This window comes from Staurois parvus, unplaced genomic scaffold (genome assembly GCF_062004578.1).
Source record: "Staurois parvus isolate SC_StPar_1 unplaced genomic scaffold, SC_StPar_1.0 ptg000009l, whole genome shotgun sequence".
Classification (NCBI taxonomy): Eukaryota; Metazoa; Chordata; class Amphibia; order Anura; family Ranidae; genus Staurois; species Staurois parvus.
Window position 1 is genome coordinate 9,105,541 of NW_028317805.1, and position 18,290 is coordinate 9,123,830.

Genomic DNA, 18,290 nt, shown 5'->3' on the forward strand with positions numbered 1-18,290 from the left:
TAGTCACTTGTGCCCAATACACTCACTGTATCGTGTGACGATCCCTATGGCACATGGGCAGTCTCATGTCATTTGGAGAAAATATTGCACATTGTTACAAAATTGCAGCATGCTCCAGGCCTGTCTGAGACCATCACACATATTCCTGCTTAAATATAATAAAATATACTCTAACTCTAAATTCTAATTATTGTGAGCCTACTAAGCACTCCACTAACCTGCATGGCAGTCTGTGCACTGTATATTGTATACACACCTATGATTATTCTATTCTGTAAGTAGCGGTGATGCATGAATGACACAAAGCAATGCAGCAGATTGGAGGATCACATGTGGCATTTGAGCAGTGCAATATTGAAGTGATGATGGACTGAGGGCTTGTCAATGCATGTAGAGATGGAATGAACACTGAGCAACACACCCTGACCTCTGGAAAACCTGGGGAGAAAGTTGTGCAGGTCACAGCAGAAAACGCATTGAACACCTCTGGGTGCTGGTGGTGTATCAGAATGCAGAGATGCTGTGGTGCACTCAACAGATAGGAGATGATTCAGTGCCCTTTGTTCTAAGTGGGTGATATGGCTCTCTGTAGTCAACGATCAGCCTTCCTCCCTCAAACCTACATGTAACATACATTGAAGATGTGCTTATTCCAGTTTACAATATCATACAGCAAATTTCAGCTACTAAATACAGTACCAAATACAGCTTCTGCCTGTCAGTCTGCAGTAGCTATCGTTCTCATATCTGTCTTAACAATCACTTACATTTTCTAGGTAAAAGCTGTCTTCCATGTATATATTTCTTTAACTTAGTAGATAAAATACCCACGTCCTTGCAGCTCTCTCCAGACCAAAGAATCCTCAAATAAAGTGCAAATGAAACAGACTGGCATAATATAGTGCAAGATCCTCAAAAAAAATCAATCTTCAATTTGTTAAAAAAAAACATATTGTATTCACAAAAGTGGTATAAAGACATGTTTTTCACATAATTTCTATAAGGTACATCTTATTTGTCCATTAGTGCTTCATTCAAAGAAAGACCTCTGATAACATGTCTCGAGGCAGCACCTCTTCATCAGAGCCAACTGGAACTGGAGCTGGTTCTGATGAAGAGGTGCCGCCTCGAAACAGGTTATCCAGGATATTAGAGTGAAGCACTAATGAACAGATGAGATGTTCCTTATGGCAATTATGTGAGAAGCACATCTTTACCCCACTTTTGTGAGTATAATATGTTTATTTTAACTAATTAAAGATTGTTTGAGAGTCTCACACTATGCCAGTGTGCTGTTTCATTTATATACTTAGAACTTATTCTACTTTATCCTTGGCCAAGCCAGAAGTTTGGGCAGCAAATGGCCAAGGTCAATTTTAAAACAAAATGATCTCATACAATGTACAAAGACAAACAGAGTACATCTAAAAGCTCATAGAGGCGTTCTCTTCACTTTGTGCACATCTGGCCACTAACTCTGTTAGTTCACAGATCCCTCCATTAGGATAATGCTGGAAAGCCAGGAGAGACATGGAATGGTGCTACCTGGGAGCTGGGTGCTCTTAAAGCAAGTAGGAAATGAATACCATTAATGTACAACCTATACAACTTGTGCAACACCTGGACTATCAGTGTCACTTTCAGTGTCAATCTTCACAGTTGCCAAGCTTCACTTTTCAGTAACTCTAGCCCTTGTTATACATATCTATTTTCTATCTATATTATATCTATCTAAATTTCTCCAACCACTCTTGCTTCCAGCCTGTCCTTGGAAAGTCTTCTCTTGGCAAATGCTTCCATGGTAGCGTTGATAATCTTTTGCTCCTCCTTACTGTTCTGTGGTTTGCTCACAGCAACCGAAAAAGAAAGAAAAAAAAAAGAGTTCCTCAAGGAACAATATTCAGTATCACATTAGGTTCAAATGAACTACAGGGTTCCTCCTTTATATTGATGAGCATCTGGGCCTTCCAAACTAAGATCCATAAAGGATGCTAAACTTTTAAAGGGATGGCCTTCATGCTGGTAAGAGCCAAGAAAGTCAAACTGGTGAGGCTGATAACACACAACACAATAGAACGAATAAAGCAAGTTAGATAACTGCACTTGCTGGTGCATATTTCTCCAAGGGCCTTGTGAGATCCAGTTCTGGCATGGTGGCATCCTGGCATGAAGTCTTGCTTAAAGAAGCATTAAAAATCAACTGAAATACTCTTTTGCACATGCAAGAGTCAGTCAATTACAAAACAGTAAGGAAGTATTTTAGCACTTGCTGCATGAAAACTATTGCCAAGGATGACTTGCACTTGCTTCTTGAGCTGACTTAGATGAAAGCAAGAATAAGCTGCAGATCTACATCTATGAGAAATACAGGAACTGTAGTATAAAAACATAATACCACATGAATACCCCCCACGTCTTGTCCAATCGTATCTTATTTATGTCATAAAAAGCAGACGGCCAATAAGAAAAATATGTCAGGGTAATATACATGCCTTATTGTAAATAAATACATATTTACAGTAATATACATATATCATTTCCTCCACTTGGTGAAGGTTTGTATTGGAATCTCTATACATCATACTGAACATAGAAAGAGAAACATAAAACATTTTGTTATTTGGTAGCAGAGGAGAATACAAAAGCTTTAAAACCAGGAGCAAGATTAAAAAAAAAAAAAACAAACAAAAAATATATTTATAATATCCCATAAGTCAGTGCAGAAACCAGACCAGCTCCTTCATTTGAAATTGGCGTAATCTGAAAAGATGTCAATAAAATCTTGTACCACTTTGTAGCAAAATTCATACTGTTCCTGCAAAACAAGACAGAAATGGATTAGATCAGGGGTCCACAGCCAGGGGTATCCATACACTTTGGGGATATGGGAAACTAATAGGAGTATGGGACTGGATTGAAATGGCCATCCTTACCCCAGATCTACTGCTGTATTCAAGATTCAGAAACCGGAGAGCAGTGCTCTGGCTGGGGCGTTCATCTCCCAAAGCATAAGTCCATAATGTATAAAGCCGGTCACTTGGTGTACTCTTAAAGAAATCCTTTTATTGGCTACATATAAAATGGCAAAACATAAGAAATACCATGTGTTTTGGCTTATACAGCCTTCCTTTTAGCATACCGTGCTATGCTATGAGGAAGGCTGTATAAGCCGAAGCATGTTGCATTTTTGATGCTGTGCCATTTTATATGTAGCCAATGAAAAGATTTCTTTATTAAGAGTACACCGAGTTGCTAGCTTTATACATTATGGACATCTGAGACCATATCTCTAAAAAAATTCCAAAAACAAGGTTCTCTGTTTTATTGAACCTCAGATCAACTTGATGTTAAGTAATATTTGCAGTATTTGGACCACAATATCATGTTTTCATTTTATTGTTTTAACTCATTGTTTTAAGTTATCTTTTATAATAAATAAATATTTATATAAATATTCTGGTGACAACTCTAATGGTCCTTACACATGACACTAATGTATGAATGCTGGATCTTCCTGGCAGAAAGTTCCTGCCCAAAAAACAACATTTTGGCCTGTATAGTGTGCGCTTTTTCATGTATAAATGCACTTACACACCTAAAAATTCTTCTAGCTCTCACAATGCTAAATGATATAGGGGAGGTGTAAATTTATGTGCATATTTGTGCGTCAGTAGAATACTGACCAGTAACAGCGCAGATTATTTTTTTTCTAATCTAAACACAATTTACTGATATTTAGACCAATTGAAAGCAATGGGTTGTATTTGGATCAGAAAAAAAAACAATGCCTAAAAAGTGTCATCTTTGGTGCACGTGTGCAAGAGCCCTGAAAGGTGATTTACCTCAATTTTAAGAGATTTGCTCTCACTTCCTGTCACCTTTCCAAAACAGGAAGTCAACTGAAATCTTTCCAATGGGTTAAAGATTAAAAAAAAAATCTTTTTCCTATTCTGTAAATTAAAAAAAAAAGTTTTGGGTTTACATACACTGTAACAGATAATGGCTTGGCAAATTATAAAGTTTGTTTTAAGAACCAAAAAGAACAAAGCTTTGCAGGGACAAGACTGGAAATCAGGGACAATCCTGGCGTTATGTTGAACATTGTTCTCATCTATTCCATAGGTTAGATCTGTTTTGTTTTAGGTTCCTAGATCATGTGGATGTGAAGATGTCATTCCTTCTTACCAGTGTTTGCACCATGTGTGGCCTTTGCATGCGTAAACTTTTCACAGTCTGGAAAACATCTAGTAACCCTTCGGCTTTCACCCGCTCCAGGATATTGCTCAAGGCGATAAATGTTCCCGTTCTTCCAGCACCAGCACTACAAAGGAATACACAATTATCTGTCAGCAAGTAAACATCAAACCAACAACTTCCTATTGAGATAGGGCAGACTATGATTCACAACGTCTGTAATACTACCTGGGGATTGCGGGGCTAAATATAGGAAAGACAGGCCATGCGGAACTTCAAGTGGAACTTTAGTGTACCTTTTAAAACTTGTGAGCAGGACTTTCCTTTTGATTATAGAAGAGACATGCTAGGGTTGCTCTACTAACTGCAAATAAGTGTTTATTTTTGCAATGGAAGTCGACATTTCAAGGGAAGTTTCCCTAAAGCTTAGTGAATGTGGTGAAATTTCGCTTTGCAAAAAAAACCCAATCACATGCAAGGGAAATTTAAAATAAAACAAGATTTTTGCTTGCACACTACTGGATGATGGAAGTCAGCAAAGTTTCACTCATCATGGGGAAAATTCTCATGCAAAGTCCGGGGCGTACCTACAGGGTTCGCAATTGTGATCTGGCCCCATGCTCCAGGGAGCCCATGTGGCCCCCCTGTACACCTGGATAGGAGCAGTGGCTGCATACAGAGAAACCAATCTATTTTCCTCCTGCAGCTGCCACCTTTCCTCCTCTTTCTCTCGCAGGCATTTAGTGGCTGCAGGGGTAAATGGGGAGACCAGTTTGTCTGCATGTAGCCGCTCCCATTGCTCCTCCTATCCAGCTCCTTTCTGCTATCCACCTGTGTGCTCTCCTGCCCCCCTGTGCTCTTTCCCGGCCCCCCTTGTCCTCTGTAGCTTTGCCTGCTTCACCCCACCCCTCCCCTCTCCTGCTGGCCGCTGTCAGAATGGAGAACAGGAAATGGGCCGGTAAATGTGTCATTTACCAGCCCCATACCTTGTCTTGATAAATAGAATCAGTGATCTGTACCAATCACTGACTTTGTTCATTTATAACTGAGGCATAGTAAACTGTGTTTAATGTGCTTCGGTTTATGAATGAACAGAAAGCTCTGTACAGAGCTGTTCCTGTCCATTCCTTTACTGCAGCTCAGGCTGCAGAAATGTAGATTGAGGGCTGTGTCCTCAATCTCCTTTCTCTGTGTCAAAGTTGGAACAATAGAGGTCTGTTTAGACACCCGAACAAAACTACAGACACTAGTGGCAGAACTACCAAGGTCAGAAAGGTTGCACTTGTGACTGGGCCTTGGCGTTCCAACCTCGGGGTCAGAGGGAAGTGCCATGGACAGGGGGACCTTCATGCTTTCTTGCAATGGGCCCTGAAGGTTCTAGGTATGCCACTGTGCAAAGTGAAACCTCCCTTTGCAAAGTGAACAGTCTATTTGCTTTTAGTGAATCAACCCCACTGTCTTTTGCTCATGAAAGCTCCAAGATTTTGGATTTCCACTTACTTTCTATCTCGGTAACAGTAGTCACCAGAATAATTAGAAAGTTAAATTTCCCCAGTGGGGATACAGACCGTACTGTCAGATCAGGAGGCACCTCTGAGTTATAGCTGTACTCCAGATTAAGCAAATACTGTCTAAATACAAAAGTCATGTGCATTCTTCCTGTATTTCTTTCAGGAGCTTCCTGTAATAAAGACTGGCCACTGCGTCTCTCTCTCTTTTTGAAAGGTTTCTGGTCTTGTTTCCGCCCCCTCCTGTAGTTTTCTGCAGGCAGCCTGTAGTGGGTGGACTCGCTGGTCCCCTCCCACATCCCACTGTTACTTTTTTATAGTAATATCTAGATATGCAAAGCCATTTACTGCCACAAAGTGGATTTATATATTTTGTAGCGAATATATTTAAATGAAAGTTTTTGTGCCCCGAATTAAGCTTTAATACTGATAACTGAAAAGAGTTTGTAAAAAATATAAAGGAACAGATTTGCTGTACATCTAAGTGACCACATACTGTACTTGGCCTTATTGTGAGTGTTAAATGATATTTTCCAGTGGTAAGTACATTTGTTTCTGAACCTGAACTAGATGAATAGAAAGCTTACAGTATATATACAGTATATGCCCCAATTTTCTTTTAGGTTTGGATAGAGTAGGTAGGAGTTAAAGCCCCTGTAAGTTTGTATTTTGCTATCTGCGTCCTGTTGAGGAGATTTCCCATAATTTCCAGAGTATTCCATTGAGGGGAATTCCCCTCTTAGATAGATACATAGAGATTGGATGAGGGATCAGAGGGAGTAATTCAGTTTTATCTTTGAAATTACATAAAGCAGAATTGAAAAGAAAGATGAATGAGGATATTTATTGTACAAAAATATTCAATATCAACACATATATAAAAGCAATCCATTTTTATTTATTTCTTCACATAAAAACAGAACTTCTTTTCTGACATTCACTACTTCTGTTGGTTAGACCATAGGACAAAGATCCATTACAGTCTCATGATTACATGCCACACATTATCTGTACAGATAATCCGTAAAATATGGCATGTCATTAGCAGACTGTAATGGATCTTTGTCCTATGGTCTAACCAAGAAAAGTAAGGAATGTCAGAAAAACATCTTGCTTTAATACTAAAAATAATAAATTGTAATGTTTTTCTGTATGAGTTTGTATTGAATACATGCATAATATAAATATTCCCATTCTTCTTTCCTTTTTGGAATTGTGTTCTCTATGAATTCCCTTCTTAGACAGTTGTCACTAGAATAGGTTGGAACAGGTAGGAAGATTTTCTCTCATCTCTTGTTTTGGTGACCATTCTAAATTGTTAGATGTCCCATCATGTTCTATCTCAAAGGTAATGGTCACCAGGACAAACAGAGAGAGTGAATGAAACTGGTGAGAACTTGAACAGCTATAAAAACCAAACATAGAAAAGAGTCAACACTCCAAATGAACTTCCAAGATGATGCTGCTGAAGTCCTATATTACAGTCGAAACACCACCGGTACGCACAAGATAGTCTTCTAACATTGAAAAAAAGGGTCTGCATGCCTTCAGAACATTGGTGTCCTATGGTCCAACCATTGGAAGTTCATTTGGAGTGCTGGCTCTTTTCTATGTTGGGATTCGCACTGTGTTGCCATTTAGTCAAGCATCCACAGCTATAGATTAATTTTTTGGGATTTGACGTATTACAAGCAATAAAAAACAGACAGCATTTCCAATCCTTTCTGACTCTATCAAAAACTACAAAAAAAAGTTTTGGTTATGTATACACTTTAACTCCAGTATCACAGTGTGAGGTTTCCATACTCTGATCCCACCCCAGCAACATGCAGAAGAGTATGGAGGGGGGAGAGACATCAACAAGTGATCCCAGGGTCAATAAAGGTTTGCAAATGTTATTCAATTAAGACTTTAACCATGTTGTCATTTAATTATAGCACATAATAGCCTGCACTGTGAATTAGGAATTATGAGTATTTGTTTGTGCTCCATTACCATCTCTGTTTGGATCTCAATTTTTGCCAGCTTACAATTGCATAGGCCAGTGGTTCCTAACCTTTTTCAAGACCATGGTCTGGAAAATTCTTTGAAAACCATTGATGCCCCAACAAAAAGGATAAAGTGTACACACACACACAATAGAAGTATGGGAATGTAAAGCATGTCTTGAAATGCTTGAAGGCCCTGAATGGGATTGGGTATCACTGTGGGAAGAATGGAGGTTGTCAAGTGGGTTAGGGGACTTTTCTGCAGACTTGGAGACCCTGTAGGGAATGAGATTCCTGGAAGAGGCTGGGGAGAACAGTGGGAGGTTGGAGTGGCACTGTGGGACACTATGAGAGGATGGGCGGCATGGAAGGCTGGAGGCTCTGCAGCAGGTTGGGGGGCAGTGTGGGAGACTGGGAGGCAATGTGGGAAGTTGGGGGCACTTTGGAGCCTAGAGGCTCTCAAGGGACCTGGGAGCACTGTAAGCCACTATAGGAGGTTGAGGGTCACTGTGGGAGATTAAGGGATCTGCAGCCAGGTGAGGGGCTGCAGGCCCAGTTATTGAAAACCACTTGCATAAGTAATAAATCATAATCTTACTGTAAATTTTACAGAATGTAAATTGTAGACAAGAAGAGTTCATCAAATCCATCAGAGAGGTAATAAGGTTATTATGCAGTGTACTGTATATACACATTAGCTGCGTTTTCATTCCAAGGAAAGGTCATGGTGTTACTCAGTAATATTTAGTTATATTAGTAAATCCTTATATTGAAATGTAGGTGTAATTTTTCACCCTGGTCCTTTAAAGTGTACAGTACCTGTCACCTCTGTATAGTGAATGTAGGCAATTTGTTCAGGGGTATACCAATTCCCAGGCCATCGGTTGGCTAAGAACTAGTGACATGACCTCAGCTATACAGAACAGGATTTACATAAGGGTGGGGCGGTTGGCTTTGTCTCACCTGCAATGCACAATGATGGGATGGTTCCCTGTCTGCTGTTGCTGTTTCTGGACGGCTGCGATCAAGTCAATCATTCCTTTCCCTTCTGCGGGAATTCCTATTTCTGGCCACCCATGGAAGTGGAACTGGCGGACCAGACGTGTCTGCTTCTCCTATAAAACGATGGCTTGTGTCAGTTATACAGCAAAAATACAAACCCTTTCACTCTACAGCTTCATGTTGTTATTCAAATCAAGCTACCCTTCAGGCCTTGTATGCTAATGGTTTATTTTAGCTTTTTTTCTCCACTCTATTTTGCTTTTCCTAGATACAAATTAATTGAATAATAAAAGACGTATTTGCTGCAAACTTGATTTAATAACATGGCTGCACTCTGATAAAGTCACTTCCAAATAAAACTTTATTGTGGGCAGCACTGTGGCTAAATGGTTAGCACTTCCGCCTGGCAGTACTAGGGTCTTTGGTTCAAATCCCAGCCATTGTACCTCCTGCCTGGAGTTTGCATGTTCTCCCTGCGCCTGCATGGGTTTCCTCTTGGTACTCCGGTTTCCTCCAACACTCCAAAGACATGCTGGTAGGTTAATTGGTTCCTGTCTAAATTGGTCCTAGTATGTCTATGTATGAATGTAAATTAGGGACCTTAGATTGTACACCCCTTGCGGGTTAGGGACTAATGTGACTGTACAATATATATGTAAATAAATAAATAAGTGATCCAGTCCAGCAAACACTGAACTCCCAGGCTGAAGGCCATCCCCACTAACTCATTTCACCCACTGAAGGCTTAATCATGAAGAAGTGACATCATCAGGGTGTGACTGTGAACTGGCTCCCGGGCCAGCACCCGAACAACCAGAAGCAGAGGGAGACTGATGGTTTGGAGCAGAGGCTCCCTTTTCCTATATATCCTTTTAGTGGAATCTGATTTGTGGCGATTCCATGGGCCAGCTGTCTGAGCACTATATCTGATATATTTGAGAGCCTTTTCCATGAAACTTTCTTGGCCAGGTCTTTCCTCAACCGTTCCCATTAGCTAGGGCTTGGGACCAGCATGCATAATATTATAACATATGAGCAAAGCCAATTTCTATACACATATTAGGGATAATTTAGCAAGAAGCCAATTAAACTACCAAGATCATGTCCTTGAAATGTGGGTGCAAACCAGAGTACCTAGTGGAAACCCTTGCAAGCATGGGAACTCTGATAGTCTCCAGGCCAGGGTTCAAACTGAAGACCCCAGTGTTGCAAGACATAAGTGCTAACCACTAAAGCACAGCGCTGCCCGTTGTTTGTTCTGGTCAGTTCTAAAAAATATATATATATTTTTAGGATGTACACACTAAAGAATGAGAAGGATTATCCATCCCTCCAGACCCAGATTGCTTTCTTCATTTGAGACTGTCTGTGGTTTTGATCAAAGAGAAGCAGTCTGAAGGCAATCATACAAAGATTTCATATCAATAGTAAAATTAAAATACAAATCATCAGCTTAAGAGCTTTAAAAAATATAAAATATCATTGACCCCAAACTATTATCAATTCCCTTTGTATAACATAAACCAATCATATACAGTATTTCTTTACCTGGTTACTGCTCACTAGGAAGTCTCTGACACTTATTGTGTCAAGTAACCGATCACCCTTTATATCTATAGTGATCTCTCCAGATGTGATGGAACCTTCGGATGGCCAGTACTGACAGCATTTCTCCTGTGAAGGAAAAATTAAAACATTCAACACACAATTACTCTGATTAAACCTCACTAAGTGGTGTCACACAAGACCTTTTGAAGTAGATGTAAATTCTAGATAGATTACAATGTACATTGCATGCTTTCCAGCTTGTAATAAGAGAGCATGTGACAGGGTGATAACGCAGGATAGCAATTGTGAGACAGGCAGTGTTGTTACCCTATAACCGGAAGTGTCTGGACAAGGACCTTCATGGCAGTAGGAAGGAGTCCCCGCTGTCAAACTACAATACCATTGCAGGGGAGGATTCCTCCATCCACCTCACTGGTGTTGATGGGGGAATCCATTCAGTTCTTTTCGATCAGTCCCCTGGTTGGCATGATCCATGTATGGCAGGCTTAACACTGGATAAAACTGACCTTTACTACATCCCTACTGGTACCAGCTTTGATGACCAGTATCAAAAATCATATCTTTCTTGCCAATCTCTTAACAGTCTTGTTGTTGTTTCTCTCACTGATGCCATCAGGTACAATGAAGTACCAATGGTTACTGCTGGTCCTGCATAGTATGTGATGACATAGGAGTGCCTACTCACATTCTGTAGCAGTACTGAAGAGGACTGCAGCACCAGCATGCTTGGTGACCATGGAGCAAGCTAGGTTTCCCATGCTTGGTGACCATGGAGCAAGCTAGGTTTTCCATGCTTGGTGATCATGGAGCAAGCTAGGTTTTCCATGCTTGGTGACCATGGAGCAAGCTAGGTTTTCCATGCTTGGTGACCATGGGGCAAGCTAGGTTTTCCATGCTTGGTGACCATGGGGCAAGCTAGGTTTTCCATGCTTGGTGACCATGGAGGAAGCTAGGTTTTCCATGCTTGGTGACCATGGAGCAAGCTAGGTTTTCCATGCTTGGTGACCGTGGAGGAAGCTAGGTTTTCCATGCTTGGTGACCGTGGAGCAAGCTAGGTTTTCCATGCTTGGTGACCGTGGAGCAAGCTAGGTTTTCCATGCTTGGTGACCGTGGAGCAAGCTAGGTTTTCCATGCTTGGTGACCGTGGAGCAAGCTAGGTTTTCCATGCTTGGTGACCGTGGAGCAAGCTAGGTTTTCCATGCTTGGTGACCATGGAGAAAGCTAGGTTTTCCATGCTTGGTGACCATGGAGCAAGCAAGGTTTTCCATGCTTGGTAACCATGGAGCAAGCTAGGTTTTCCATGCTTGGTGACCGTGGAGCAAGCTAGGTTTTCCATGCTTGGTGACCATGGAGCAAGCAAGGTTTTCCATGCTTGGTAACCATGGAGCAAGCTAGGTTTTCCATGCTTGGTGTCCATGGAGCCAGCTAGGTTTTCCATGCTTGGTGACCATGGAGCAAGCTAGGTTTTCCATGCTTAGTGACCATGGAGAAAGCTAGGTTTTCCATGCTTGGTGACCATGAAGCAAGCTAGGTTTTCCATGCTTGGTGACCATGGAGCAAGCTAGGTTTTCCCACAGTCATCTCCTAAACAAAAGAAGCATTACAGTAAAACTTCAGTCAGAAAGTCCTGCTAGATCACATCAGGCTGGCCCCTTTTTCTGATATAGCTATGTCCAGGACTTTTTACAGTGGAAACACTGGGGAATGCAGTTCCAGCACCTCCAGCACTGAATGTATGATGTAATGGCAAGGGTTGCTGTGGTGTGCTGGCTGCTGGGGATCTGTTTTCACTGGTGGGGGGATCTATTGTCACTGGGGGAAGGTGTTTATGTTGCTAGAATGATCTACTTTTTTTTAGGGGGGAGTCTGTTTTTGCTGGCTGCTGGAGGGTCTTTTGATGCTGGCTGCTGGAGGGTCTTTTGATGCTGGCTGCTGGGGGACTTATTGTTGCTGGTGGGGTCTATTGTTGCTAGGGTGGATCTATTGTTGATGGAGAAGGAGTATTTCGTTGCAGGGGTCTATTGTTGCTGGGGGAAGGGGGTTTGTTGCCGAGGATCCATTGTTGCTTTGGGGGTCAATTGTTGCTGGGGAAAGGGGGTATTTTGTTGGTGGGGATCTATTGTTGCTGGGGGAAAGGGGTATTCTGTTGCTTGTTACTGGGGAGCTATTGTTTCTGAGGAAGGAATGATTTTGCTGCTGGGGATCTACTGTTTCTGGGGGAAGGAGGTATTTTGTTGCTGGGGATCTACTATTGCTGAGTGAGGTGAATGGTTTGGTGTGGGGATCTATTGTTGCAGTGGGGTTCAACTGTTGTTGGGGGAAGGGGGTATTTTGTTGCTGAGAATCTACTGTTGCTGGGGGAGGAGGTATTCGGTTTCTGAGGATCTATTGTTGCTGAGGAAGGAGGGATTTTTTTGCTAAGCTGTTGCTTAGGGAAAGGGGGCATTTTTGTAGCTGCGGTTCTATTGTTGCTGGAGGAAGGGGGTATTTTGTTGCTGGTGCTCTCTTGTTGCTGGGGCAGATGAGCATTTTGTTGTGGGAGATCTATTGTTGCTGGGGGAAGGGGTATTTTGTTGTGGGGGATCTGTTGTTGCTGGGAGGGTCCGTCATTGCTGGGGATCTATTGTAGCTGTGAGGGTCTTTTGTTACTGGCTGCAAGGGATCTATTTTACTGTTTTTCTTGTTATCAGTAACAAATTCCATAGGGTCAGTGCTTGGAGGTGGGTAGATGGTGCAGATAAGGAGTGACTTGAAAGGGGGGGGGATATACTTGCACATATTTTCTGAGTAAAACAAAATCCCTGGCTATGTCAAACATTAAATATAAGTGCCTATGCTGTTTAAAATCCAGTAATATCCTCTCTATTTTTCGGCACTGTGCCAAAAATGTAGCAGCTGATATGCTGACAGCCTAAAGATTTATTGCTGCTCAGGGTCTCTGGGCTTCAGCAAAATGGCAGCCTCCAGTAAGAAGAAACAGGAGCAATGCTGGAGGTAGTTTACAGCACACACTCATTTTAGTAGCACAGTTATTATTATGGAATGTATCTTCCTTGCTATAAAACATTATTGTTATCAAGTTGTTATGGGTAAAGTTCCGCTTTAAGCGTCAATGTAGACTATTGTGTTGTAGTAACATTGACATTACAAGCATTGCTGTGCCATTCATTTTGAAATGAATGGCAATGTACGTGTGTTGCACCGCAGTGCAATGAATGTCAATGCACCATAGAACATTATGTTACAATTTTTGAGTCCAGTCTGATCTTCAGGCTATTTCAGTGCTTTGGCAGCCCATTATTCTCAATGTGCTGCTTTGACGGAATGTATGTTGACAAGCGTCACAACAAGCGTTCACACACCGTATAAATGTAAATGGGCTCTAATCCGTCATCAGCTTGGGGGGGACACAATATCATTAGAATTGATAGTTTATTACTTGCCTTGAGTTCTGAAAATCACAATAAAATTCTTCATCGAGCCAACAAAAACTGAAAATCAGTATCAGCAAATCCCTATTTTTGTATTGATCAAATGATCTACATGGAGACCGGTCTGATCTGTGCAGAATGGCGTCATTCAGGACCTCGAGCGATCATGCAGCATGGAGTGCATGGACAAATTGTATGCATGGATTACAGGAGGGAATGTGCAATTTGGCAATTGGCCTGATTTGTAAATATATTTGTCCATCACGGCTGGCAATCTCAGCATCATTTCTGTGTGGAAATCAATGGAAACCTCTCTGATCCCTCTACACACACAGGAGAAATTCATCTCATCTGAAAAGACTGCAGACATGAGATCGCCAGCAGCCTCATCACTGCCCAACCCCCTCCTCGCCATACCTGCTCCCTTTCCTGCAGCTCTGTCAGTATGACAATCGTGTGACACTTCCACTCCCACGCCATCCTCCAGAAATCTTCCACCGTATGCGGCAGCGGTCCTTGTGTTGCTATGAAATAATCCTTCTGTCGATAGCCCTGAAAGACAGATATGAAATATACAATAATACAGAGAACCTGGTGCAGACAGAAACCTCAGTGGGGGGAAACCATCAAAGCTCTGTAACCAGTATTAATTCTTCATTAGTACTGTGTACCAATCAGGGGGCAGACTGACAACTCATGGGGCCCCTGGGCAATAGGGGATCATGGGGCCCCTGTGTCCTTGCCCAAGCTTTACAGAAAACGTATAAAGGCCAACTAACACGGGACAGCCTCCTCAACCCCCTGCTACCCTCTATACTTACCTGACCTGCCAGGGCTCCTGCAGTCATTGCAGCAGTTCAGGGATTTGACATCCTCACTCTTTTCAGCTAGGTTCACACCTATGCAGTCTGTGTTTCATCTGTTTCTGCAATGCTTTTTTGCCAACTTGTTGCTGGCCAGATGAAAACACAAAACGCATCAAAAACATGTCAAAAACGCATCAAAAACACACTACATGCATTTGTGCCGCGTCTCATTTGAGGTCTATTGAACCAAAACACAACGTTTTGTGTTTAAAAAAGTCCCTGACCCTTTCCAAAAAACGCACTGTGTAAAAATGCTGAGATTTGAACATGTCCCATAAGAAATCATGTTAAATTTTGCGTGAATATTGGCAAAAGCGGGAATTAAACTTTCACTCTGTTACAACAGGCTTATAGTAAACAGAATCAAGTGTTTTTGAATGGTATAGGCAGTTTAATGAGGGGCGGGAAGATGTTCACGATAATGCAAGAACATGGCACAAAGGTCAACCAAAATTCTGAAAAGGTTACAGGAGTTTGTTTGGGGAAAAAACGGAACTCTGGCCTAACAAGTGGATTTTCCACCATGACAATGCTCGTGCACATGATGCATTAAGTGTTTGTGAGTTTCTGCCCAGAAATCCAGTCCAAAACTCGACCAGGCACCTTTTTCCTCTGAATTCCCCCCCGCCGTCATTCTCACCTAGGCAAGAATGACATGTTCCACTCTCATAGGCAGCTAGGATATCCACTTAAATCCCATATCTCAGAAGGCTTCATGAGTAGATCACTGAGAGGTGGGTGGGCAGAGCTGGTGTGCATTATCATGGGCCAGCTGCCTGAACCTGGAAAAGGTAGCCAACCAAGGAGGATCGTAGTATGGGACCTGAGTAGCAGATTTCAGCAGAACAGCGCTGGATCCACTAGACAGGTGAATATGTGAATGGAAGACAATCCTGCATCACAGGTAAAAGGGTGGAAGGAAATCAAAATTGCAGAGGGGTGTGAAGTTCATTTTTAACATGTTGCTTTCCATGGCATGGGTAAATCATTTTAATGTAGCCAAATGGAAGTCGACCATAAACCTGTTGCAGATTATTATTAAATTCTGATTTTTGCAAACCTTCGTTTTTCATTGAATCCTCAAGTATTATTACTGTACTTCCCAGAGTCTGGGGATTTGTTCAAACCATCTATTTAATTCTGAAGCTGGGGATTTAGACCCAACAAAGGAAAGAAAGAAAACATCAGTATGATTTGTCACATGAATTGTATTTATAATCCTCAATAGCATTAAAGGCAAAACTTGTGTGCATACATGACTGCTGCGGGTGTATGAGGCCATGACATGAGGTGGGGAAGGGGAGTTGCTGTGTACTGGCGTTCCCATGCCAGGCTTTGTGTGTTGTGTTATTACATATCTATAGATAATCCTTGTCACGCTTCTTTGTGCAAGGGATTTCCCTCCCATCTTTTGTTACATTATATTCTTGCTGTCTCTTTCTCCCCATGATGTAACCACACTATGGCTCATGTTTCTGCTTGCCTGACTACTGCTGGATGGCCGAATCCAACCCAGTCCCTATCCATCTGCAGTGGAAAAAGATAAAAGGAGCACACCTATCTCAGCAATGAATGGTGATGCCCTCTGGTATACATTCGGCCCCAAGTCTTTATTTTAGTAAGAACTGATAAACTATTGGAGGAACGATGCTGTTTGATTTATAGTACTGTCGCAAAACCTTGTAGTAAAATAAATATGACTGTTTTCTAGCTCATTCCCTTGAAATATTGTGCTACAGATTCTTCAACATCGGAGGGGAAGTAGTTTCAATTATTTTTTTATGTGGCCAGAGTTGGGCTTTAAAGGGTCCTCCCTCCCCAACCCACTTATATTCAGTTTTGGTGCAATTTCACAATGCTCTGTTGTTCCTTCAGACATCAAACCATGTCTAAGCTCTGTGTTGGCATTATACATCCCAAATGGTCAAACTGTAATCCAAAGAGCTTGACCATGTACCAATCAACATCAACAAAAAGAGTTCCAAAAGGATGGACCACGCACCTCAGTATCAGATAACAAGAATCCAATCACAAATACCCTACACATAAAATAGTGGTCTTCAAAGTGTGGCCTAGGGGCCTAAGTGTGGCCTAATAGTGCCCCCTTGGGGCACTATTCCTCCAATTAACACCAATGATGGGGCACCATTCCTCCCACTGACATTGTCAATGGAGCACTATTCCTCCAGCTGATACCATTCCTCCAAATGACACCAAAGATGGGGCATTATTCTTCCAACTGACACTAATGATGGGACACCACTCCTCTAACTAATGACAACAGTGGGGCACTATTCCTTCAACAGACACCAGTGATGCAGCACTATTCCTCCCACTAATACCAACAATGGGACACTATTCTTCCATCTGACACCACTCCTCCAGCTGACATCGTTGATTGGGCTTTAATCCTCCAACTGACACCAATAATGGGGCACCATTTCTTTGACTAATACCAACAATGGGGCACTATTTCTTCAACTGACACCAATGATGGGGCACTATTCCTCCTACTAGTACCAATGATGGGGCACTATTCCTCCTACTAATACCAATGATGGGGCACTTGTCCTCCAGCTGACACCATAGATGTGGCACTATTCCTCCCATCGATACCAACGATAGGCACTATTTATTCCGCTAAAACCAACAATGGGACATAGTTTACTATCACTGACTATCAGGGAATTTTCTACTGGCCAAAGTTTGCCTGCCCCCCCAAGCCTGAAGAACAGTAAACTAGCCCTTTATTTAGAAAGTTTGGAGACCCCTGCTATAAATCCCCATCAAACTCTTCATTAAAAGAAATATATACAGTATGTATGAACAGACCCAATAAATAATAAAGATATGTATAGCTCCTCATATTTACATAGATAAGAGGCTCTATGTATACATACCACTTTAGAAGGAGGCATTGATAGAGATGTATACATGTTTTTAGATAATTTTATGGCTTATTGGAATTTTGTGATTTAGTTAAAGCCCAACTAAACTTTAAGTTTAAATAAGCAAAATACATTCCAGCTGCACCAAACTAAAAAAAAGTGCTCAATGTCCCAAAGTTAATTTTTTTGCCAAAGCAGCAACAGCCTATGTAGAAAAGCCTGTTCCCTGCCAGAGGATTGAAGATGAGGATATTTGATCTGTGTGGAAGTAGTGGCCACTCTGCAGAAGTCCAGCACACCTCCTACTAAGTCAGACCAATAGCTCTGCAAAAGGCAAAGCATAGACTCCCTGCTGATTGGACTCTGTCTTTGCAGGGAGAATGCCAGACTTCTGCAGAGAGACCTCTGCTTTCCAAACAGAGAGAGCAAAGATCCTTCTTTAAACCAAAAAATATTTTTTTATGGTACAAGGACTGGGTTAAGTAAGAAATGAAAGGAAAGGAATGGGGATTGAAATTGTGTATTTATATCAATGATCTCAGTATGTAGTCCATAAGAGACCAGTATCATCTATTCACTCCTATGAATGGGTGCAGCTCCTCTGATAAGAGTACAGGCGTACCTCGGTTTACAAAGTTAATGCGTTCTGCGGGACTTTTCATATTACAAAAAATTCGTAAAACGAAACGCAGTTTCCCACAAGAATGCATTGAAAACCAATTAATCCGTTCCAGAGGTAAGAAAAAAGTTAAAAAAAAAAAGACTTATCTATTCAAAACTCTTTATAAAGTGCACTTTAAAGGCATAAATACTGTACAGGGACATGATTAAAAATGAATTCATA

The 18,290-nt window shown here is 41.6% G+C and overlaps 1 protein-coding gene across 1 annotated transcript in view; it reads right to left on the reverse strand.

Moving 5' to 3' along the window:
* Positions 1-2,416: 2,416 nt before the first annotated feature.
* PTPRE (protein tyrosine phosphatase receptor type E) overlaps positions 2,417-18,290 on the reverse strand; it is a 301,972-nt gene continuing 286,098 nt past the window's right edge. The window contains exons 16-20 of the mRNA XM_089669546.1: positions 14,110-14,244; positions 10,241-10,366; positions 8,654-8,805; positions 4,186-4,321; positions 2,417-2,815 (exon numbers count right to left, since the gene is read on the reverse strand). Coding sequence (XP_089525672.1) covers positions 2,741-2,815; positions 4,186-4,321; positions 8,654-8,805; positions 10,241-10,366; positions 14,110-14,244 — 624 coding nt within the window. The 3' untranslated portion in view covers positions 2,417-2,740. The remainder of the gene's footprint in view (positions 2,816-4,185; positions 4,322-8,653; positions 8,806-10,240; positions 10,367-14,109; positions 14,245-18,290) is intronic.